The sequence below is a fragment of the Nomascus leucogenys genome, chromosome 1a, assembly GCF_006542625.1.
Source record: "Nomascus leucogenys isolate Asia chromosome 1a, Asia_NLE_v1, whole genome shotgun sequence".
NCBI lineage: Eukaryota > Metazoa > Chordata > Mammalia > Primates > Hylobatidae > Nomascus > Nomascus leucogenys.
This window is the reverse complement of record NC_044381.1, coordinates 56269488-56288135: the sequence shown is the minus strand read 5'-3', so window position 1 is coordinate 56288135 and position 18648 is coordinate 56269488. Positions and strand designations below refer to the sequence as shown.

General features: G+C 40.6%; 2 protein-coding genes across 2 annotated transcripts in view; one reads left to right on the top strand and one right to left on the bottom strand.

Moving 5' to 3' along the window:
• VPS13A (vacuolar protein sorting 13 homolog A) overlaps positions 1–8896 on the top strand; it is a 260053-nt gene extending 251157 nt beyond the window's left edge. Inside the window, exon 72 of the mRNA XM_003267439.4 lies at positions 3372–8896. Within this exon, the coding sequence (XP_003267487.2) occupies positions 3372–3422 (51 nt within the window). The 3' untranslated portion in view covers positions 3423–8896. The remainder of the gene's footprint in view (positions 1–3371) is intronic.
• Positions 8897–10442: 1546 nt separating this feature from the next.
• Positions 10443–18648, bottom strand: part of GNA14 (G protein subunit alpha 14) — a 224165-nt gene continuing 215959 nt past the window's right edge. Inside the window, exons 4-7 of the mRNA XM_003267443.4 lie at positions 18489–18617; positions 16118–16247; positions 12928–13081; positions 10443–11538 (exon numbers count right to left, since the gene is read on the bottom strand). Of these exons, the coding sequence (XP_003267491.1) occupies positions 11348–11538; positions 12928–13081; positions 16118–16247; positions 18489–18617 (604 nt within the window). The 3' untranslated portion in view covers positions 10443–11347. The remainder of the gene's footprint in view (positions 11539–12927; positions 13082–16117; positions 16248–18488; positions 18618–18648) is intronic.

The window sequence follows — 18648 nt, the reverse complement described above, 5'->3', positions numbered from 1 at the left end:
CGTAATCCAGCATATAAACAGAACCAACAACAAAAACCATATGATTATCTCAATAGATGCAGAAAAGACCTTTGACAAAATTCAACAACCTTCATGCTAAAAACTCTCAATAAATTAGGTATTGATGAGATATATCTCAAAATAATAAGAGCTATCTCTGACAAACCCACAGCCAATATCATACTGAATGGGCAAAAACTGGAAGCATTCTCTTTGAAAACCGGCACAAGACAGGGATGCCCTCTCTCACCACTCCTACTCAACATAGTGTTGGAAGTTCTGGCCAGGACAGTCAGGCAGGAGAAGGAAATAAAGGGTATTCAATTAGGAAAAGAGGAAATCAAATTGTCCCTGTTTGCAGATGACATGATTGTATATCTAGAAAACCCCATTGTCTCAGCCCAAAATTTCCTTAAGCTGATAGGCAACTTCAGCAAAGTCTGAGGATACAAAATCAGTGTGCAAAAATCACAAGCATTCCTATACACCAATAACAGACAAACAGAGAGCCAAATCATGAGTGAACTCCCATTCACTATTGCTTCAAAGAGAATAAAATACCTAGGAATCCAACTGACAAGGGATGTGAAGGACCTCTTCAAGGAGAACTACAAACCACTGCTCAATGAAATAAAAGAGGATACAAACAAACGGAAGAACATTCCATGCTCATGGGTAGGAAGAATCAATATCGTGAAAAATGGCCATACTGCCCAACGTAATTTATAGATTCAATGCCATCCCTATCAAGCTACCAATGACTTTCTTCACAGAGTTGGAAAAAACTACTTTAAAGTTCATATGGAACCAAAAAAGAGCCTGCATTGCCAAGTCAATCCTAAGCCAAAAGAACAAAGCTGGAGGCATCATGCTACCTGACTTCAAACTATACTACAAGGCTACAGTAACCAAAACAGCATGGTACTGGTACCAAAACAGAGACATAGACCAATGGAACAGAACAGAGCCCTCAGAAATAATGCCACATATCTACAACCATCTGATCTTTGACAAACCTGACAAAAACAAGAAATGGGGAAAGGATTCCCTATTTAATAAATGGTGCTGGGAAAACTGGCTAGCCATATGTAGAAAGCTGAAACTGGATCCCTTCCTTACACCTTATACAAAAATTAATTCAAGATGGATTAAAGACTTAAATGTTAGACCTAAAACCATAAAAACCCTAGAAGAAAACCTAGGCAATACCATTCAGGACATAGGCATGGGCAAGGACTTCATGTCTAAAACACAAAAGCAATGGCAACAAAAGCCAAAATTGACAAATGGGATCTAATTAAACTAAAGAGCTTCTGCACAGCAAAAGAAACTACCATCAGAGTGAATAGGCAACCTACAGAATGAGAGAAAATTTTTACAATCTACTCATCTGACAAAGGGCTAATATCCAGAATCTACAATGAACTCAAACAAATCTACAAGAAAAAAACAAACAGCCTCATCAAAAAGTGGGCGAAGGATATGAACAGACACTTCTCAAAAGAAGACATTTATGCAGCCAAAAGACACATGAAAAAATGCTCATCATCACTGGCCAGAGAAATTCCAATCAAAACCACAATGAGATACCATCTCACACCAGTTACAATGGCCATCATTAAAAAGTCAGGAAACAACAGGTGCTGGAGAGGATGTGGAGAAATAGGAACACTTCTACACTGTTGGTGGGACTGTAAACTAGTTCAACCATTGTGGAAGTCAGTGTGGCAATTCCTCAGGGATCTAGAACTAGAAATACCATTTGACCCAGCCATCCCATTACTGGGTATATGCCCAAAGGATTATAAATCATGCTGCTATAAAGACACATGCACACATATGTTTATTGCGGCACTATTCACAATAGCAAAGACTTGGAACCAACCCAAATGTCCATCAATGATAGACTGGATTAAGAAAATGTGGCACATATACACCATGGAATACTATACAGCCATAAAAAATAATGAGTTCATGTCCTTTGTAGGGACATGGATGAAGCTGGAAACCATCATTCTCAGCAAACTATCACAAGGACAAAAAACCAAACACCACATGTTGTCACTCATAGGTGGGAATTGAACAATGAGAACACATGGACAGAGGAAGGGGAACGTCACACACCAGGGCCTGTTGTGGGGTGGGGGGAGGGGGGAGGGATAGCATTAGGAGATACACCACCTAATGTTAAATGACGAGTTGATGGGTGCGGCACACCAACATGGCACATGTATACATATGTAACTAACCTGCACATTTTGCATATGTACCCTACAATAACTCTGCGTTGATCCTGGTTGTGGTGACTGTTGACTAGTTCACCTGTCACATCTGGACCCAAACTAGGGGCCTCTCCCACTGTCTCATACACATACCTTGGACCAGTTAACCTGTGCTATGCAATTTTCTATCTAGACATTCTGATATAAGGTGACACTGACACACTAACAGTGGAAAACACAAAAGGAGGAACTTACAAAGAAAGAGGAATAAAGTTACCAGAGCCTTCATATGCTTGTCACCTGCAACAGGGAGACAGATAAGCATGACTTTTAGGCCACCTTCTTTCATGTCACTGAAGGACAGTACCACCTATTTCAATTTACCTGCAATAAAGTTTTCTTTTAATTCCTTCACCATGTGACTGACTTTATCCCAGAAGGTTTGTTTGTAATCCTCCCGCTTGGCCAGGAACATCCAGAGAAGGCTACTGGATTCAGTTATCTTTGTCTCCCTATCTTAGGGCTATTCTTACTAGGCTCTTTTAAGTTAAAGAGGTACAAACATCTCTGTGAAATCTTTATATATTAGAATAAGCCCTATATCACCTCCATGGCTTTTATCTGTCATCCATGCCCAATAATAATAGACATTACTGGTAGAAAGGTTGTGTATTATATTTACATTTTATGTTTGTAATTTCAAATTATTTTAGAATAGAAAATATATTGTGAGAGCACCTAAAATGTTCAAGAATGTCGCTTCTACTACCCTCTCTGGAATTGTATGTAATTATTTCTACTCCATTAGTAGAATCCTGTATCTGGATTTATGGAAGTTCATGATACAAAATCAGCACAGACTGGAAGGAATTTTTTTCTCTCAGGCTGGCTCATTTCACTTACTCTGAAGATGAACATCCAAAGACCTTAGAAAAACTGCATTCCTACTATTAAACCAAGTACTATTGTCCCTGAGCCATCTGGGCCATTGAAGCGAATGATCTCTTTTGCAGGATGAATTTTATGTATTGGCTGTCAGTATATACCTAACTAAACTATAAAGCTAACTTCTAGGTCTCCATTTATTACATTTTGTTTCATTGCAAGTTCACTGAAGTAAGCAAATGTTCGTTTATTTTCCCACCGCAGTGGATTCTCACAAAGCTAGAAGAAGCAAGAGAACCTTCTCCGAGCCCCTGACAGAGAACACTGCCTGAAGATACACAGCAATAAGTGATTACAGCTCCTAGACTACCTTCCAAAACCTGTTTGGGAAGCATATTACAGAAATGATTTCAAGTACCCTGTATTCTGGATGCTAAAAAACAAAAACAAAACAAAAAAAGAAAAACAACAAAAAACAAAACCAGAATCAGGGAAAACAGCTATGTGATTAAAATATTTCAATTCTTCAGCAATTACCCAGTTTTCTAAATTGAATCATGCATCTATTTATAATTCTAATTATTTTGTAAAAGAAGAAAAAATTATGAATCTTAAATATTTGCTCCAAGTTTTTCTCTGTAATGGTGGAGGGGCTGCCCATAATTCATCTCCACATGGAGCCAAGTTTAATGTTTCTAGTTCACATTTTGAACTTCTGTCATGCTTATTTCAAACTCCCTGAGTGATGGGTAAATAATCAAACTTTGGTGGTGGTTTCTTCAGAATCATGAAGTTCTTTTTACAGATAAATATTTTGATATCATTTTCCTTATTTTTAATAAAAAGGATAGGTTTGAATTATACTTAAAATGCATAGCATTATTAAAAACAATCTTTTTAAATATAATTTATAACATAGATTGAAGCCTCCCCTTAAACCTTAAAGAAATAAGTATCCTACTCAAAAAAGTCTGTTTCAGAACTTTAGGGCGTTTGAAATATTTCCTCAAGCCTATTTCATGAGATCTACTTGGTTTACCCAAGTCATGTTTTTAACAGACTGCTAATATCAAAGGAGAATTTTTAAAGCCTTAACAATGCCTACTTTCCATTCACTGTTAACATGGAATAAACACAATTCCCAACATCTTAGATAGTGAATTATGATTCCAACAGACAGTCCGTCTCATATAAAGTGTATGTACCCTAAAATCTAACCCAATAACCTGTCCTGTTGCCAGTAGATTGAGAATTTCTGGTTTGCCTTCTCTACAGTTATTCAAATGAGAGTCACGCTTTTAAATTTACAGCTCATCACAGAAATCATCAGCTATACATTAGTAAAAATAAGGACATGAGGTTTTCTTTCTTGGTTTTTGTCCAAGATCTTTGCACCTTAATATTAATGGACTGTTTCAGGTAAAAGAGAATGAATGTATAATTGTGAACTATTAAGAGAATGATGCAGGATCCTATTTAGTTACTGAATAATACAGAGTATTCAATGCATGTTGTATGTGCCACCAAGTTATTATAAACTGTTTTTGGAATTGAAGACTCTGTATAGTCAATGGTTGTGAAATTCTTCTCAGGCTCCTTAAACCCTTGCTTTGTTGTAAAAGCTAAAATAAACAGCATGCTATATTGTAATTGTATTTCTTGCTGACCAAATCTACTAAATGCTATTGATTTCTCTCTGATTACTAAAACACATTGCTTATTCTCAGTAGTTTCCCCCAAAATGCTTTTTTCTTTGCTGAACTTAAATTGAATCAAACCACAAGTTTCAAACCACATGAAAGTGTGTTTCCATGTTGACCTTTGTTTAAAAAAAAAAAAAAAAGTGCATATTTTCTCTGTCCCTAAGCTTCTCCAGTTTTGCTTTTGTCAGAATTAAACCTAAGAGTAGAGGTAGTCAGAAAGCTTGCATCAGACTGTCCTCATCCAAAACGAAATACTTCATTACCCATTCCAATGTTATGATTTTACCATTCTCAGCAGAATTACAGCCCCCTGCCTCCCTGGGTGTAGTGTCGTGAAGCAGAAAAGCCTTACATAAATAGTAAACATAGAAATTCTTCTGGTGCCCTCTGGCAGCCAGCAGGAGTGGGTCTTGTAACCAGTCCACATAGAAAGGATAGTGCCTGTCTTTCCTTTTCCCTTGCCGTAAAAACCGTGAAATATCTCCTTTCCCTGCCACTCGTTTAGCCATCACCTCCTCCCATCACTTCCTTGTCTCTAGACTAGAGGGACCCACAGTTTCAAGAGCTACATCGTATCATTTTAGAAGATTGTTTTCATCTAAACAAAAACACTAAGAAATCAGTAGATGACTAGATGATGAGTCAGTGTTTTTAGCATCACATTTTACAATTTACAGTTTTTGTTTGATTCTATAGCCCATTTTTCTTGAAGGTTACAATATAGCATCTTCTTGTATTTGAAAACCATCTGCCTTAAATTACATTTAACTACAAGAAATGGCTCTCTACTGGAGAAGTTTAAGCTTGTCTTAGTTGTTTGGTAGTGGCTATGGAATGAGGTGTTAAGTCTTGTGCCCCTTCCATGTATTATTTGCTAACTAACTATATTACTAGGCCCTTAATTCCAGCACAGCATGTCTTCTGGTCTGTAATAATTGTGTGAGGACCAAGGCAGAGTGTCTGTTCCCTGCCAACTCTCCACCAGAAAATCATAATCATTAGAAAGAACGACTTTGATTTCTGGTACAAAAAGCAGCTTATGATTTCTTCACATTTGCAAAATACTCTCTGAGCCAAGAGGCACATACACTTCTCCAGTGTCTTCCCTTTTAGAGTATACATATTTGCTGCTTTTCCTTTAGTGTTCACAAAAATCCCAAGGTCAGTTTAGTGTGGCTGAGTTGTTATCTGGACCCTAAATAATCATTACCACCTGTAGACAGTTCTTACCTACCCCTCTCCTCCACAATCCTAGTCCCTTTGGAGGCAACTATCCTGTGGCCTCCAAGTGAATAAATCTTTCTTAGACTTATGTGATCTTTTCTATCATAATTATCTTTCTCGTTTCTTCCAATAGTAATGGCGGTAATATTGTTCCACTGAATATCTATGCACCTAGCTCATCTCATAGAAACATCCCACACAGTAGCATCGTATTACTCTCTGGTAAAAAGAAAGATTAAATTAAAAGGACTCTACACAGTGCTGAATTTCCTGCACCTAAATTATTCAGTTATCACTTGCCAGTATTAGTTGATCCTTCAGGCTATGCCAAGAGCCCCCTCACGTAGGCCCCTGTATTAAAAAGATTGGGACAAAATACTTGATTAGTTTGCCTGGAGAAGCTCAAAGTGTGTACCAAATACACTGACAGTGGATGCTTTCATGGCTCAGCCAACACAGTTCAGAGAAATCTTTTCGGCTTCCAGGGCGTTGCTTGTTACCTTTTGTCAGGATCAACCCAAATCCTCAGGGATGCTGTTTTTCCACACTGTAAGTCCTAACTCATTAGTGGGTCATGAAATCAACTTAACAGCTCAAGACCAGTATATTTTAAATGTGAAATAAAAAATAGAGGAACAGTAGAGCATGTAAAATGGTTAAGTATTGGTTCCTGAAATACTGTTTCAGCTAAATATTCTGTTTACTGTGTATACTGGGTCACAATATAAAGTGTTTCCTATTATGAAATGCAATTTAAAAAAAGACAGCTTGAAAGACTGCTGCAGGAGGCACGGGCCATCCAGTGATTGTTGGAAGAGTCTGGATTGTGTGGAGCCTGACCTTAGATAAGGAGCAGCAGATCCACAACTCAGGAAGTCTAGAGATGCTTAGCACTACTTCTTTTGAGTGAGAAGATGGAATCACTCTTGGTTTCTTCTCTGCTGTGTATCGGGCAACCTCATATGATTCAGTGGAACCAGAAAAAGCATAGAAAAATTAGATCCACAAACAGCACCCAAAAAAGGCCATAGTCTTTTGTTTACCTAGATGTATTTTAACCTCTTTACCACTAAGCATTTTACTATAATAGAACTGGGGACAGACATTGTCCTTTTGAGTCCACTGAATCTGCACCATCTACCTTTTGGCTGATTCACCATACAGGTGGCAAAGGCCTTTAAAAATGGGGAGCTAATACGTAGGACACATTCTGGTAGGGCCAAAATATTCAGTCTCTGGGGGGTGCTATGCAAATATCAATGCCTTTTTAATAAAAACAGTGGATTTCCTCATTTCTTTAAGATCCAAGTAGAAAATGTAAACAACTTACATTCCATATGTAGGACTCAATACAGACTTAGTCAATCTGATTTTCTTTGGTGCTATTCAGTATAGCGCAACTCTAAAAGGAAACCCATTCACCCTCCTTAGTCCTTTGAAGTATACTTTTGAAATTATACCTTATTGTTAATGGCAACCTAATCAAGCTAGGATTCGTTGGTTAAAATTTCGATTCTTGTAATCTGTACTGTCAATTTTTGGCCACTCTGGCTGTTACAGCTAACTTTTCTCCCACTGGCACAATTGGTCTAAAGTAGTATTTGTTCCAGGACTATCCGAAAAGCAAGGCCAGCACATTGAGAAGATGGAGAATGCTACTCTATTACAAACCTCACTCATGTTTCTTTTATTGAAACCTTTTTCTACTTTATATTTCCTCTTTTGTAAATTTTTCCATGTCATTTAAAAAATTTTTTACTTTAGAATTACAGATTAGTTCTTTTTTTAAAGCATTATGGCATTTTCAAAAAATAATAATAATTTTGGTTACCCAAAAAGCTATACAAGAAATATAACTTCAGTTTTTTAGGTTGATATGGGTATATTTTTAAAGTTTTTATTACTTTATACAAATACAAATTAATTTATATTATAGTTTAACACCTGCTATGATGATAGATATCACACTGCTATGATAGAAAATCCCTGTCTGTCATTGAACTATTCATTTAGTGTTACTCTGATACCTTAATAATGTGTTCCTTCTAATGAAGTCCTTGTAACAAGAAACCCTGTGAGATTGGTATAATGAGATATCAAATAATCAGAAGTATAATTAAAATAGAACATGTTAGAAAATCCCAACATTTCCTGTTATGCCGTCATACCTCCGGTGTTCAGTTTGTTACTCAAAAGTTCCCAATTCTTAGGCTGAAAAACATTCAAGTAAAAATGTAGCATAGATTACACTGAAATATTTTCAATATCAATGATTTAATATCCACACTCACAAACTATTAGGAGTGGTATCTGGGACTTGTTACAAGGTCAGATACACTGTTACAGACTTTTAAAAATAATTATCTCTGTATGTGACTGTATTACATAAAAAAATGGATTTTTCAGGAAAAGTGCACTTTAAAAATACTTTCTCTTGCTAGTTTTTTAAATTGATCAAATAGCCTGTGCTGCTTTGGAATGCTTATTCTTTGATGAAAATATGGTCATTGATTATGATAATTTTAAAAATATCTACTTCTGCATCGCTGCAGGATTTCCTGCACTTTTCTGTTCCTCATCCCTCTTTTATGTGTGCTTGGCTCAGTTGCCTGTTACATAGCCTCTGCCTTGGTTTTGTGTATTCTAAGATAATTTATAAACACAGATATTTACAGTGAAGTTCTCCCTTTTGAAACTAATCTTATTCTTTTATTCCTCTAAAAATTGGTTGGCCATGCTCACTAATGATTTTTCTTAACAATAACCATTTCTTGGTATTGGTAGATTTGGATTGCATGGTAAGATGACTGCCCATTTTCACCATGTATACCTTTGTCAAATAAAGATTTCTGATCTTTGGTCTGCTTCTGTTTTTAGTTTTTTGATAGAACTAGAAACAACACTAATAGCCTTCCCTTGCCTATATAAATTCCACCCTCTTTGGGGCTGAAACAAATGTGAATAACAGATTGCCCAAGGTCCTGATTTTTCAGTCAAAGCAGGCGACACTCCAGCCCAGCATGATCATTGCTGACTAAAAGCTTGGGGTGGTATAGCACCTAGTGAATTCTCTTTTTTTTTTTTTCTTTTGAGACAGTCTTGCTCTGTCACCAGGCTGGAGTGCAGTGGCACGATCTCGGCTCACTGCAACCTTCACCTGCCAGGTTCAAGCGATTTTCCTGCCTCAGCCTCCCGAGTCGCTGGGACTACAGGTGTAGTGCCACCATGCCCAGCTAATTTATATATATATATATATATTTTTTTTTTTAGTAGAGATGGGGTTTCACCATGTTGGCCAGGATGGTCTCGACCTAGTGAATTCTTAACCACCGACATTCTGTCTCTTAACCTTAGAAAACTCCTCATGACTCATTTCCCCAGTAAGTAATGAGAATATTGAATGAAGGGCCAGGAGAGAATTTTCTACCAGCAGAATCCGTATTGACAGAGGTAATTAATTCACCTCTGATACTGACAGTCTAGCCTTTCCATGCCTTAAGAAAATATTGTTACCACCCTTTGAATGACTTATTTAACAGCCCTCCTACAACTAGGATATGGAAAGCCATCATTTTCTTTTATGCTTTAAGTAGTCAGCCAACTATAAATTAACAAAAACTCAATGCTAGAAAGTGCTTAAAATAAGAAATGGAATTCTTCATTGTTTAATTTCCCTGATTACTGGATTCTGTTGAACCCTTTTTATGTTAATTGGCTAGTGAAACCCAGTCCATAGCCTTTAGCCCATCGTTGGTGGGGAGGGGAATTGTCTTGTATTTTCTTTGTGCTTCTAGATATCCTAAAGAGCTCCATTCCCCTCTCTCTGTTCTCATGCAAAACTGTCTCAGCTATTTCTGGACCTTTACTGTTCTAGATAAATTTTAACATCAATTTGTGAACTTCCACAAAAGCTGTTGCTATTGCATTTATCTCGAGTGAGGATTCATATTTTTAAAGCTAGATGTTGCTATTGTAGAATCGCTGCATATCAGAATAATTTCAGTCTTTTTCAGCAATTGGAATTGTTCCCACTGAATGGGGACACATGGGTCCATAACATATGTAGCCAACCGAGGTGCATTTTATAGACTGATTTGAGATAGACATTTCATACCTTACCTCCCCAAATGGTGTATGTGTGTGTGCACATGCGTGTGTGCACACATGCACAAAACCATCTTGGCCTTTAGTGTGGAGCACTCTTACTTCCCAGAGGATTCTCCTTCTGCTTGACCCAGCCAGCTACCGAGGGAACTGCAGCATGACACGATGATGCGCACAGACTTGCCTTGAAAGGAGGAATATTAGGAAAGTTTCCGAGTTACTATTAAGGCCACAGCATTTTTCTGTTTAGGAGCAGAACCATCAGTCAACCATGAGCTCTAGGAAACACAACATAACCCAGTGCTAATAGCAGAATGGTATATTCTTAGCCTCCTCAGAAAGGCACAGTATACATAATTCGAACAGCAAATCTGTGGTGGCCATCAGAACTTTGGCAGGGTTACATAACATTTGTCAAACAATGTGGACTTTTAGCCATTTCATACATTTTTAAGATCTGGTCATATACATTGGGGGTAAAAATGTACACACACACACACACACACACACACACATTTTTCACCAGTACAACATATATGCTATCTAGAGCCCATTTACTCTATGTCAGCTTTGGCTTCATGGTGATCAAACTGTGGCAAAGCTAAATTAGATATACTTGTATATCCATTAATTTGGCTTAGAAAGTTAACACACAAAAAGAACCAAGTGTTTAAAAAAAAAAATCTTTGGTGGCATGTTAAAGGAGTCACCCTTCAGCATGAAGTGAGAAACACAATTAAAAATGTCTCTAAATTACAAGATTTAATAAAAAGCTTCAAACCCATTAACATTCTTATTTTTAAAAAAGTCGCCCAAATTAATTCTAGAGGTTTCAAGGCATGATCTATAAACTAACAAGCTCTTTGCTTACATAATTTTAATCGCTATTTTTAAACATATTTAAAACTAAATCAAAGTGGCTTTTAAAAATTCTAGAAAACACCAAATTCAAAAATTACACAAAATCTTATAGCCAAAAGTCAAGAAAATAATTATAAAAACAATTTGAGATGTAAGGACTTTTAAAGAATGTTGGTAAACTCAAATTTATCTTCCAAGTTCCATCACCCATCTCTGTCCCCACAATCTACATGACGTCCTTAGTTCCTGGCATGGGGCTGGCTCTGGTGATGTCAGAAGCACTTGCAAATAAAACAAGGAGTTTGCAAATCACATCTTCTCTCATGGGGGAGGAGTGGGCAGCAGCTTTTAAACAAGGTTGAATTCCCTTAGGTTTAGCTGTAGAATTGTGTCTTTGACAGCAGCAAACACAAAGCGAATATTGTCTGTATCTGTAGCACATGTGAAGTGAGAGTAGATGACTTTCTCTTTGTCAGGATTCTGATCTTGGTAAAGCTTCAGGATAAAGTCTCTGGCAGCTTTGACATCCTGCTTCGGTCCTAGTCACAAGTGCAATTAGAGGAATAAAGACACAGACTTAACACCATGTCCTCCCAAGAACCTTTTTTTTGAGACAGAGTCTCGCTCTGTAGCCCAGGCTGGAGTGCAGTGGCGCAATCTTGTCTCACTGCAACCTCCGCTTCTGGGGTTCAAGCAATTCTCCTGCCTCAGCCTCCCAAGTAGCTGGGATTACAGATGCGCGCCACCACACACAGCTAATTTTTGTATTTTTAGTAGAAATGGGGTTTTACCATGTTGGCCAGACTGGTCTCGAACTCCTGACCTCAGGTGATCCACCTGCCTTGGCCTCCCAAAGTGCTGGGATTACACACGTGAGCCACCATGCCTGGCCCCAAGAACCATTTTTTAATGTACTCTTGTTCTTATTTGAGATCCTACTTTGATCCATCTTTATTTCTAGGGAACAGTTTACCTGGAGCATTATTTTTATGGTATCTCATCATGAACCCATAAAATAGTCATATTTTAAAATGTCCTCTGGTATCTAAAAATTGTACTTTACGGTGATTTGTTTAAACATAGTGACCCAATTTGTCTGATTTGGACCACTGTTGAAGAGAAGTAATCCTTGCTAACATATGGACAGACAGCTCTGGTCTAGGAGAGATAAAAGGAAGAATGTGGAACTAACATCCGGCTGATTTTAAAGCTCGAGGGTGCTATACTACAAGCCAGTATGGTTAGTAAAAGGGGAAAGAAGAATGCTAAAACATGAATCCACTAAATATCAGTGTCAAACTCAAGGTTTGAGACCTCCTGTACCAGAAACAATTAGCAACAGGGCATGAGACTCTCCTACCTTGGACAGGTTATGTATGAGTCCACCATGTGTCTGGGAAAAGGGATGTCACACTCTAACATACACATAAGAAGCACCAGGTGCTCTGACTGGCGTGAGGAATGCACAGATAAATCAAGCAGAGTCTCTGCCCTCATGGAGCCGACTGGGAAGAGAGCTGAGTGAGCAGATGATACGACATAGCATGATGTGGCCAAGAGAGCAAGCACGGGTCAGGCTGCCGAGGGAGCAGAAAGGAGGAGGCACCCTTCCTGCGGACCAGATGGGCAGGGGAGGCCAGAAAGGCTCCCAGAGAAGGGGAGGCCTTTGCTGGGTTTTGAAGAACAACATGGAGGCAGCGAAAGGAGTTGGCAAGGGTATTCCAAGCACTGAGGGAAGCACGTGTGGAGGTGCTGTGGTGAAAACACACAATGGTGCAACTAGAGCCTCTGTTTGAAGGTGGGAATGGGGGGAGAGGCTGTTCCAGGCATACCAGGGAGGCCCCTTTGAGCCGTGATAACTCTGGACTGATGCCTGGGAGGTGGACAAGATCAGCACAGAAAACACGGTCCACAAGATAGACACTTACCTGTGTATTCTGGAAAATAGCTAATTAGATGAGAGTACATGATTTTCTCTTCCAAAAGATCCTTCTTGTTCAAGAATAAAATCACAGATGAATTCAGAAACCAGGGGTAGGTGATGATGGTTTTAAATAAGGCTTTGCTCTCTTCCATGCGGTTCTAAGTGAAAAGCAAGGGACTTGGGATGAAGTAGAAAGGAAATATTTTGGAAACAACATGGCGCAAGTCCATCCATCTCTTCCCTTGCCCCGCCACAGTCTCTGGGCCACTGTCTGCTGAAGCTGATGAGCATGTGGGGCCCCAGGCTACAGGCCTCCTGCTTCTGTTTGCCCTTCCCCAAGCCTCTTACTAACCATCCCCTTCTGGGTCCCCTCTCCTGTAGCATCCCAGCTCTTCTCCAGCCCAAAACTCACATGGAAGGAAATAAGAAAGGCTTTGGTGCAACTTGGAAAAGGAAGGTTCCCACCCATGTTTGACAGAAGTTTCCTGTGTCATGTGATCATTGAGATTACCAAGTAGGGAAGTGCCAGCTTCAGACCTGACACGGCCACCTCAGTTGGTTATGAGCTTCCAGACTGGGCCTCAGCAGTCAAGTGACAAGGCTCTTCCAGCAAGGCCACTGCCCCTAGGAATGGTAGACATTGGCAGAGACGGGAGGCAGTGCTACTGGGAACCCACCCTGTGCCACACTTTACAAGCAGGGCAGTGGCCCGTTTGATGGGTGAGCATACTGTTGTTCAGAACGTTTTTTTTTTTTTGTTTTTGTTTTTTTTCTGAGATAGAGTCTCGCTCTGTTGCCCAGGCTGGAGTACAGTGGCGCGATCTCGGCTCACTACACCCTTGAGCTCCTTCAAGTGATTCTCCTGCCTCAGCCTCCCGAGTGGCTGGGACCACAGGTGCATACCACCACACCTGGCTAATTTTTTGTATTTTTAATAGAGACGGGGTTTCTCCGTGGTAGCCAGGATGGTCTCAATCTCCTGACCTCGTGATCCACCCTCCTCGGCCTTCCAAAGTGCTGGGATTACAGGCATGAGCCACCGCGCCTGGCCTTGTTTAGAACATTTAAATAACTTTCCCAAGCCCGTGTAATAGTGGGACCTGGGGAAGGTTATGTAGAAAGACAGTGATAATTTCTAAATGTTAGACATTGGCAAGAAGATATTAAATGCTCCTAATTTACTGAAAACAGACAGGGCACAAACAAATCTTATCTGTGACAATAATTGTTCTAGATAGCATTCTGTTCTTTCTCAAGTATTTCTAAGAGGAAAGAAGCAAGAACTTCCCTGTAGGGAGGGAAGGGATCAGAGTGAAAAACATCCAAGCTCGGCACACACACTCAAGAGGGACGTGCCATAAATCACTCTTTCCCCACAACTTCCAGACACTCAGGCTTGTTCTGCCACTCAGTACACATTGGGGGAATTACAGTCTGGAATGTACTAAAGCTTTAAAATTATTAGGATCTTAATGATAATGATCTCCAAGGAAATAAAATATATGAAAATTTCCCAGACAGTATACAGAGTGGATATAATACATATCTACAACCAGGAGGGGAAAGTCTGGAGTGGCAACCACTTAATTTTTCGCCAAATATTTTGTGATTTTTAGGAGAAGAAAAAATGTTTAATTTCTAAGCACTTTGGGCTGAGATACTGGTCCCTTGTGCACCTTACTAATCTTTTGAGTTTCCTGAGGAACGTCACAAATAATTCCTGAAACAAATTTGGAGCTATTTTTTTTATATTGATAACTGAACGTCTTGTCTTTAAAAAAAAAAAAAAATCTCCAACTGAGAGAGCTGGGCGACAGCCAAGATTTCCGTTCTTTGCACAATGACACAATTAAATGGGTTAATCCTCCACTAATTAGGTAGTATACGCTATGCTCCTCAGAGAAAAGTCTGCTCTCAAGAAATACAAGATACAATTTGTTTAGTTATTATCTAATCCTGGACTGAGTCCTTTATTGATTTACTTTCACGCCTTGGAAACAAAAGACATTTTTTAAAAGGTCAAGAGGTCTGAACGCAAGTTCAGGCGAAAAGATGACGAGGAGGACATGAGTGTTCCACCGATACTGTCCCCAACCTGACAGAGAAGTGGCTGTGAGGGTCCTCTTCACTCTCAGGGCAGCTCCCACTGATGGAACTGGAAGCAGCCAGTGCTATGACCACTCTGAAGGGACAATGCATGCCTGACCAGGCTGGATCCATCCCAGCTGCCCTGAGGGAGTCCCTCCCAGGAGACGTGAAGGCAGATGCAATCCCAGACAGCCCCAGAACAGCCCCAAACATCTAGCACCACTGCCCACCCCAGTTCCACTAGGAATCTAATTTGGGAGCACCATGGGCCTATGGAGGTTAGGAAGCCTGTGCTCAGGTAAAGTGTTTTAGAGATAGTGCTGCTCGGCATTGGTTGTGCAGTAGAATCCCTGGTGGGCTCTCAAAAGAAGCCTCAACCTAAACCCAGTAAATATGAATTTTTAGTGTTTGGTCCAAGAGATGGCATTTTGGTCTTTTTTTTTTTTTTTTGAGACAGAGTCTCGCCCTGTCGTCCAGGCTGGAGTGCAGTGGCGCGATCTCGGCTCACTGCAAGCTCCGCCTCCCGGGTAGCTGGGACTGTAGGCGCCCGCCACCACGCCCGGCTAATTTTTTGTATTTTTTAGTAGAGACGGGGTTTCACCGTGTTAGCCAGGATGGTCTCAATCTCCTGACCTCGTGATCCGCCTGCCTCGGCCTCCCAAAGTGGTGGGATTACAGGCATCAGCCGCCGAGCCCGGCCAAGAGATGGCATTTTTAAAAAGCTCACCAAGAGATTCCACTGTGCCACCAAGGAGGAGAACCCAGGCTTTTGAATAGGTTCCAACCTTAGCAGCACAGTGGATTCACCTGGGGTGCTTTTTAAAAATCCCCCCACTCAGGCCCCATTCACCACCAATTCATTCAGAATCTCTGGGGTTGGACTCAGGCACCAGGCTTTCATTAAGTCCCTCAGCAAACTCCAGTGTGCATTCAAGTTTAGAACCCGGGTTCCAGGCCCGTGATTCTCAGCCGCACTCAGTCACACTTTGAGTAGCAACACTGTTTGACCTAATGGCGAGGGTCTATTTCCTGACCTGGTTGCCTTCTTAGAAACCACAGAACAGGCTCTGGCTTCCACAGCTACCCAAACATCCTGCCCAGCGTACCTCGTTGTCACACTCAGCCAGGACCTGGTCATATTCACTCAGAGCAACCAAGAAAATAATGGAGGTGACACTCTCAAAGCAGTGAATCCATTTCCGTCTTTCGGATCGTTGGCCACCAACATCCACCATCCTGTTGTGTAGAAACACAGATCGTTCAAAGGTTGGAATACATGACACTTCGGGGAAAAAGGACGTGAAACCCAGTGCTCTTGGAGTCGTCAATAATTTGTAAGAGAGAAAAGAGGTCCTAAGTTTTAACATGTTTGATGCTGCTGCTCTAAGCAATGAGGGACCACTGGATGTTTCCTAGCAAAGAAGGGAGAGAATGTAAGTGACATTTCTGAAGACATGCAGAGGTGACTCAGGGAGCCTGCCGGTTAAGAAGCTAATCAGTGTCCAGGCAGAAAACGCAAACATTCACTTGGGTTCTGTGACAACCACTGTAGAGTCCCTGGATACCAGACACGAGAGGGACGGAGCGGCCAGCTGTCTTCCGGGTCCCCCAGGCTGGCTTCAGGACCCAAGCCTATTCTGCTTTTATGCCTCCTCTAATTTACCTATAAATCCTTTCTGCATTCCCTGGATGCCACCTCTTGTTCCCTATAAAAACCTAGAAGTGTCCTCTGTCCAGTACGGAAATCCAAAGCCTCTATCTGTGTCTTTGGGAAAAATTCCAGCAACTCCTAGCCCAGAGATCACAAGCTCAAATGCTCCAGGAATCAGGCAGTTTATGGGAATGAGCCAAGTGGGCTCCCCAAAGTACAAAAACATACACGGCACAACAGCCAGGGGCCCTGTCTACAGGGAAGCCTGCCGCGTACCTGCAGCCAAGCTCCGCAGAACAAAACGCAGGCTCGCCATGACCACAGCCTCTGCCTTTTCAGGAGAAACAAGGTATCCAATGTGTTAGCTCAGACGTTTTTTAGTAGCACCAGTGAGCCAAAGAAAATACGTAATGGACCAGATACAGCTGCCAAGTCACCCCCACCCACCCCTACCTCACCACCCCACCACACACACACACCAGTCCCTGAAGACACTGGGTCGATGTGGTTAGGTAGCCCACAGGCCAACCACCCAGAACTGTTGTCCAGAAAAGTGCAGGAAGGAGAACGAAAAATTCAATCCTGTCCTTAACCATGTCCTGGAGGTGCAGCCACTCCCACAATGACGTGTTCGTGACTGGCTATCACAGCAGGGAACCGATCTGGAAACAGGATATTGCAATTGTCAAAAGGTTGAGCTTGAAGAAGCCATTCTATAAAGGCCTCAACTTCAAAGATCAGAATTTTTCGGCCAGAAATATCCCACTGGGAAAGGTGCTGTGAGTTGTAAAGTAATAGATTTCACTGGTGGATGATGTTAAACCCATTCACCAGACTCTAGAAAGTAATGCGAAACCCATTCATCACAGTCCAAGAAAGACAAACTCAGAAGAAATAAAAGTATTTTTTAAAACAAAACAAAATCCTTGGGAGTCTGAGAGGTTTTGGACATTGCAAAAAGCAGTTAACTGTGAAAAGGTTTAGAGAAATTCATGGGCACACAGGCACAGGGGGCTACTATTAAAATCAGGGATATGCTAATATAGATGGGGGCCGTCTTTGAGGGGCTGGACCTGAGGGCTTCACAAACACAGCAATTCTGGATAGAGAAGCACTGAGCTATAAGTGGGGATCAGACAGGACCCAGATGTGGGAGGACTGGTGTGTTGTCTCAACTAGAAAATCGTGTGTGATAATTGCTAGGAGGAACAAGAGAAATAGTGGATATAAAAGTGCTTTGAAATGTGCAGTGCTACATATATGCCCTCCATAATTATTCATTTTTTACCATAATTAAATGCAGTGAAGATTCACTGAAGTCATCCTAAAAGTATTTCCTATATTTGTAAGTGGAAATGCATACATTTTTATACAGCTGTTAGTTTGTATATATTATTCTTCATAGTTTTCATACACATTTTTGTATCCTTAATTTTCTAAGGATAAATCTTGGAGAAGGAAATAGAGGAGAAAGGAAATACTATTCCTCTTTAAGGAAAAGACATCGATAATCACTATATTCAATTTGTGGGATACAGAAGTATACATTTCTGTGTGTGTGTGTGTGTGTATGAGTGTGTGTTACACATAATAATCATTCCAGTTTCCAGTAAGGAAACCCTTCTTTTCCAAGGGTAATAGGAAGGTGACTTCTCTCCATTCCAGGGTTGAGACCTACCTACCACAATTCTAAATACCCTTGGCAGAGTGGGTCACTCTGTCCTAAGAGATATAATCCCTGCTTAGGAATAACACGTTTAAGAATCCACCTGGGGACTTCCAAGCCTGGGCAGATTCTTCGTGGTACATCAGGGGGACAGACTTACCGAAAGATTATGTTTTCCAAGTCAAATGGATACTCAATGATGCCGGTGGTGGGCACTCGGACACGAAGCACATCTTGTTGGGTAGGCACGAATGATGGTGTGGCGATGCGGTCGATGTCAGTCAGGTAACTGTTTATTAGAGAACGAGGAACTGACTCTC